At 44.5% G+C, this 6,410-nt stretch overlaps 1 protein-coding gene and 1 long non-coding RNA gene across 2 annotated transcripts in view; one reads left to right on the top strand and one right to left on the bottom strand.

Moving 5' to 3' along the window:
- Nucleotides 1–6,410, bottom strand: part of LOC106510742 (protocadherin-1) — a gene marked incomplete at both ends in the record, with an annotated part of 18,307 nt that overhangs the window by 4,850 nt on the left and 7,047 nt on the right. Inside the window, 1 exon segment of the mRNA XM_013999456.1 lies at nucleotides 1,627–2,458. Coding sequence (XP_013854910.1) covers nucleotides 1,627–2,458 — 832 coding nt within the window.
- On the top strand, nucleotides 2,437–3,574 carry LOC106510743 (uncharacterized). The gene is made up of 2 exons (XR_001309456.1): nucleotides 2,437–3,071; nucleotides 3,116–3,574. It is a non-coding gene; the product is annotated as an uncharacterized LOC106510743 (long non-coding RNA).

Here is a 6,410-nt window from a genome sequence, read left to right as displayed (position 1 = left end):
AACATGTTCTTGCATGAGGCCCATTGATCCTTTAGAAAAGGAAGTGAAAGCAGCTGATGTACTGGGAGCACTGACCCGACACACTGAGTGGAACCAGTTCTGAGGTTCTGTGGACACACCCGGACACATCCAGAACAAACCAATAACAGCAGGATAATCTCAGCAGCGCCTCAGATCAGGTGGCGCTGCACGCACAGGAAGCAGGGAGGAGGAACTGAACTCCTTCCTGTTCTCCTTGCTGATGCCAGCAWCAGGCACCGGCGCCGAGACCGGACCCGTGGTTAATTCATGCCGACACGACCCGCTTCACCCGGGCAGCACCGTGTGTCGGTACGGTTCACTGAGCAGCAGATGACTGCAGTCAGAGCGCCGTGCTGCTCTGCAGCTTAACAAGGCTCACCGCTTGACCCGAACAGAAACCGTCTACAGAACCGACACCATTTACTCTAATCAATACAGAGAATAAAACAGAACCTGCTGAATATTCTGAGTCCAGCAGAACCGCCTGTCTCAGCTGAAGGTCAGTGGTCGAGGCAGAAATAATCATCTGAACCTCAGAAACTGATTCATCGTTCTGTCCAGTGGTTCTGATCTCGTCTCACAGGACCGGACCTGCAGAACCTGATCCACTAACCCCTCTACAATATTTACATCCATGAACAGGGAGGATGTGGAGCGGGTCACAGCTGGACCTGACTGACGGTCAGCTCTTCAAACCTCTTCAGAGTTTAGTTTTATTTTGTTGACTTTTTCTTTTAATTCAGTTTGAATCAGTTTTACAATAGATTTCATGTTTTTATTAGTTATTATTGTGTTTTTAATGCTTAGTTTTAGTTTAGTTTTTATTGGTTCTACAATTAGTTTTTTTATAGTTTGAATAAACATATTTATCAATGTATCCTCCAGCTTGTGATGTTCCTGTGAGTTAAAGTTTAACTAGTTAATCTCTAGTTAAATCAGTTCATTATAGCGACACCTTCCTAAAATAATTATGTAACTCAGTTTTATCAGCTAAAAACTTGGTGATTATTTTAGGACGATGACAATAGTTGTCTCCTGTCTCCAACCTGTTGTTTGTTTTTCATGGAGCTGCTGAGAGAAGCTAACGTGTCAGATAGTCACAGTTAGCATCTTGTGTGACTTTGATTCATGCAGTTTTTCTCTTCAGAAGTTTTCCACCTGTTTTATCACCTGTTTCCACTACAAAACACTTGGTTTGATTTTTCTCTGTCAGATTTATCACAAAGTGGACGTTGTTGTTGTTGTTGTTGTTTTCTCCCAACTTCCTGTCATCATTCAGCAGGTGATGCTGAGCAGCAGCAGTGTTGTTACAGCTAACATGAAACTACTTGATTTAAAAAATAGATAAAATAAATTCACAAACACTAAAACTAAGGATATTCTATCTATAAATTCAGTTTTAGTTGTTTTTTCATTTTATTACAGTTTTTGTTTCAGTAACTAAGATGTTTTTTCAGTTTCAGTATTTGTTATTTGTTAGTTTTAGTGAACTATAACTGTGTTGTGAAGGACTGGTTCTGATCCAGTAATAAAGCCTACTCTGGGTAAAAGCTGATGAACATGTCTGAATGTGACGACCTGTTGATGACCTGTTGGAGCACTGACCTGCAGCACCGAGTGTCCCAGAGGACTGTTCTCTGGTAGCTCTGCCTCGTAGTGACCCCTCTCAAACTTGGGCGGGTTGTCATTCTGGTCCGTCACGGTGACCCGCAGCAGAGCGCTGCTCGCCCTGGGGGGCTTCCCTCCGTCCACCACTTTAATGTTCAGGTCGTACGAGTCCTTCCTCTCCCGGTCCAGGTTACCCTTGACCACCAGCTGCGGCTGCTTCTCGTCCTGGTCCAGGGCCAGCTGCAGGCCGAAGAGCTGGTCGGCGTCGGGTCCGGCGCTCAGGGAGTACTCGGCCACGCCGTTGGGTCCAGAGTCCCTGTCGGTGGCCATGGAGATGGAGAAGAGGGCGCCGATGTGCGTGTTCTCAGGGATGGCCAGGGACAGGATGGGCGAGGAGAACTGGGGCGTGTTGTCATTGATGTCCAGAACCTCGATGAGACCCTCGATGAGCCGTGGCCCCGACCCGATCCCTTTCACCATGTCGGTGATGGACACCTCGAACTCCAGGAAGCACTTATCGTCTTCAAACAGGTTCCGACAGTCCCTGAGCGTCTCCCGGTCGATGGGGATCTCCGTGGTGTAGATGTCTCCGGTCTTCCCGTCCACTCTCAGGTACGGAGCGCCGATCTCCAGCTTGTACAGGTGTCCCGAGTCCGGMAGGCCCTGGTCCGCTGCCAGGCTGCCGATCAGCGTGTTGGGAGGCTGCTCCTCTGGAACACGGTACAAGATGTCAGTGGGTGCAGTACCGCACCGGACCACCAGGACAAAGACCAGGACCACCAGGACATCCCACCTCATCATCGCCATGTTTCTGCCAGACAACACCGCTCTGAAACAAGAAGACACATCAGGTCAGAGGGACTCGGTCAACGAGTCAGACACTCAATCAACAAGTCAGAGACACTAAACCATCAGGTCAGAGGGACTCGGTCAACGAGTCAGAGACACTAAACCATCAGGTCAGAGGGACTCGGTCAACGAGTCACAGACACTCAATCAACAAGTCAGAGACATTAAACCATCAGGTCAGAGGGACTCGGTCAAAGAGTCACAGACATTAAACCATCAGGTCAGAGGGACTCGGTCAAAGAGTCACAGACATTAAACCATCAGGTCAGAGGGACTCGGTCATCAGGTCAGAGACACGTGGTCAACAGGTCAGAGGGACGCGGTCAACAGGTCAGAGACACTCAGTTATCAGGTCAGAGGGACTTGTTCATCATGTCAGAGATAATAAACCATCAGGTCAAACATAATGAATCATCAGGTCAGAGGGACTCGGTCAACGGTCAGAGACACTAAACTATCAGGTCAGAGGGACTCGGTCAATGAGTCAGAGACACTAAACCAACAGGTCAGACATTATAAATCATCAGGTCAGAGGGACTTGGTCATCAGGTCAGAGATGATAAACCATCAGGTCAGACATAATAAATCATCAGGTCAGAGACACTCAGTTATCAGGTCAGAGGGACGTGGTCAACAGGTCAGAGACACTCAGTTATCAGGTCAGAGGGACGTGGTCAACAGGTCAGAGACACTCAGTTATCAGGTCAGAGGGACGTGGTCAACAGGTCAGAGACACTAAATCATCTGGTCAGAGGGACTCGGTCATCAGGTCAGACAGCTCACTGTTTTTCTCCATTTTAACGATAATATTTTAGAACCCAGTCAGAGTCCAGAAACATTAAATCTAAAGGAAACACTTGAACAAGTCCCAGGATTAAAGAATAAAACAGAACCTTTATTGTATCCAGGATTAAAGAATAGAACAGAACCTTTATTGTACCCAGGATTAAAGAATAGAACAGAACCTTTATTGTACCCAGGATTAAAGAATAAAACAGAACCTTTATTGTATCCAGGATTAAAGAATAGAACAGAACCTTTATTGTACCCAGGATTAAAGAATGGAACAGAACCTTTATTGTACCCAGGATTAAAGGACCAGTCCAGTCCTTTTCTGCCCTGATTGGTCAGCAGAAGGTATTTTGTTATGAATTTTTTCTGTTGTATAAATGTGATCTGTCTGCATCTCAACCAATTAAGGCTTAAAGTTAAAAAGGTTTTGTTTCCAGTAAATGTTAAACTCTGTCTGACCTGACGACTTCCTGAAACAAAGACTTTTATTAGGCTTCATTTGAGCAGGACTCTGCTTCCACACATGGTCTGTAGGAGGATCTGGACTGCAGGTTCAGGTTTTATTCCCTAAATGTCTTCAGACACTGGTGGGAGAGGTTTGTTCCTGACATCAGATCAACTCTTTACAGAATCAGAGTTTCTGCAAACAAAGAACTGAACTGAAACCAGGAGATGTTCATCAAACCAACACTCAGTCTGAAACCTACTGATGGAGTGGACCAGTTAAAGCTCCTGGTTCTGATCCTTCATCATGAAACTCAGGTTGAACCTATAAATCATCCTGATATAAAAGCTACATGTTCCTCACTCAGAACGTCAAACTCCTGATGGTCTTAAAGCGCAGAGACCCTCGTGGTTTTGACATTTATTTGAGGTGAAAAATGAGCCTCATTCAGGATTTGCTCAGAGTTAATTTGTCCCAGCTGACGTCCCCAACAGGAGCCACCTGAAATGATGAATCGAGTTTAAAAARCTCTCTTCCTGCTCGAAGGATCAGCGGTGGGCTGTGATGAAACAGGACYGGTGTGGGATTATTTAATCCTGCTGAAGTTCTCCAAACAAACTGCCTGGTTCTAACAGAAGGTCTGGATCATCTCCTCCATCCATGAACCAGAACCTGGTTCTTAATCCGTCCTGCTTTCTGAGACGTTGACGGAGTCAAAGGAAGGTGGAGCTGCTGCAGGAAACCGACCGCAGCTCATAAAAACACTGAGAGTGCAGCTGAAGCAGCAAATGTTCGGCTCCGCCCACAAACACCGTAAACCTGCAGTGGAACCTGTTTCTGTCCTCACATCGTCCTCCCAAATACCCCAAACCAACAACATCTGACCTCTGACCTCTGACCCCGTGGCTTTTCACAAAGAACCCAAACTGAAGACGTTTATTATCAGTCCTACAGCAACGTGCTGCTTCATCATGGAGTCTTCATCACTACATGTTTCCATCAACTGGCTGGAAGTGAATCAACCAGGCTACACAATTATTACCTCATTTCATCAGACACATGTGTGTAKTAAACAGGAATAAACAGGAAGYAGTAAACAGGAAGTAAACGTCACATCTCAGGACGATGGACAGAAGTTATCAGGACGTGTTGCTGCTGTCAGGAAGTTGTTATTCTGTCATATGAACTAGTTGTGGTGATGTTGCTGCTGTCTGCAGACATAAAGAAATGTAATTCTCTTCATGTTACAGGAATAACTGAGAAGACTCTGACAGCTGCAGGAACAGCTGATCAACATGAGAGGTAAATGTTCGTCAGAACTGATTCAGTAAATGTGTTTCCATCTCTCCTTTTACACATTAACTCTTAAAAAACACCTCAAACCAGTGGATCAAGTTTTATGTGAATTAGAGGAAGTTTTTTTGAATCATGTCTTTTCTGATGTCATATTTTAAAATAAGGATTAAAAACCTTGATGGAAACAGAACTACTGTCCTCAGGTTTAAATCTGACAGAACCTGAGGGAGGAAGAGACAAAACRACGGGACATCTGAGGGAGGACAAGAGACGGGGTGGGGCGGGGGTCTGCTGGCAGTGATGGTCATGTTAATGTTTTAACTGTTATGTAAAAACCCACCTGAGCTGCAGAAAGCAGCACAGACCCACAACACTCATTAGCACTTCATCAGAAGCTCATCTGCAGCAGAGAAGACCTCAGAAACTGGTTCTGACTGGAACAAGCTGCAGGTGAGTTTCTGCAGGGGGGGTTCTGCAGGGGGGGTCAGGGTTAAAGAGCTGATTTTTCCTGCAGACTTAAAGAAAAAGACGTCGGGTCGTGAGAAGAACCAGAGGTCGGGATGAGTGACGAGCCAGTTCCTGTTTGCAGATTTATTTTCATGTTCACATGTTTGTTCACATGTGGAGCTGTGTCCTCGGGGACGGGTCGGGTCAGAGACCCTCCCACTGCTTCTTCCCACAGAAAACAGGAGCTGGTTTCCAGCTGTGAGGACGGAGTCCTGCTGCTGGACCGGCTGAGACACAAAGACCCAGAGACGGGCTGTCCCGTCATCAGGACAACAACCGTCCTGCTGAGACACAATGTTCATGTCCCACCAACTGGTTCCCAGCAGGAGCGTTTCAACTTCTTTAACTCAGGTTTTACTAAGAAACATCCTTTATTAACAGGAAAACTTCATTAAACATTTATTAACTGTAATAATTTAAAAACATCTTGGTTCTGTTAGACCAAACTAAATATATTCATTATTCTTAAACTGTTTCTTCTTTTTACTCAAAATGTCTCATCATTTATTCTAAACTGTCTGTTTTTCTCTTTACATTTTATTCAAACACAGAAGCTAAAAGCTTTGGTTGTGATGACATCAAACCAACGACACAATCAGCTTAAATGTTGGTAAGAAAATATAAATATCTTTACAGAAATATAACTGATACATTTTGATTTGTAATGGTTCAGACTTTGTTTTCAAACACAGTAAACTGTTGGTAAAATGCTCTTTTAGTCTTTGTATGATGATGTAATCATGTGAAGATTTCTTTTCTCTAACATTTTTATTTGACTGTGAGGATAAAGTTTAACATTTCCTAAATATTCCTTTTTATGTCCGTTTGAAGGAAACTTTTTATCCAAACAACTAAATTAACTTTTACATTTAGTTTGAATATTATATAGTTT

This window comes from Austrofundulus limnaeus, unplaced genomic scaffold, assembly GCF_001266775.1.
Source record: "Austrofundulus limnaeus strain Quisiro unplaced genomic scaffold, Austrofundulus_limnaeus-1.0 Scaffold2298, whole genome shotgun sequence".
Lineage (NCBI taxonomy): Eukaryota > Metazoa > Chordata > Actinopteri > Cyprinodontiformes > Rivulidae > Austrofundulus > Austrofundulus limnaeus.
This window is presented reverse-complemented; position numbering and strand designations above follow the sequence as displayed.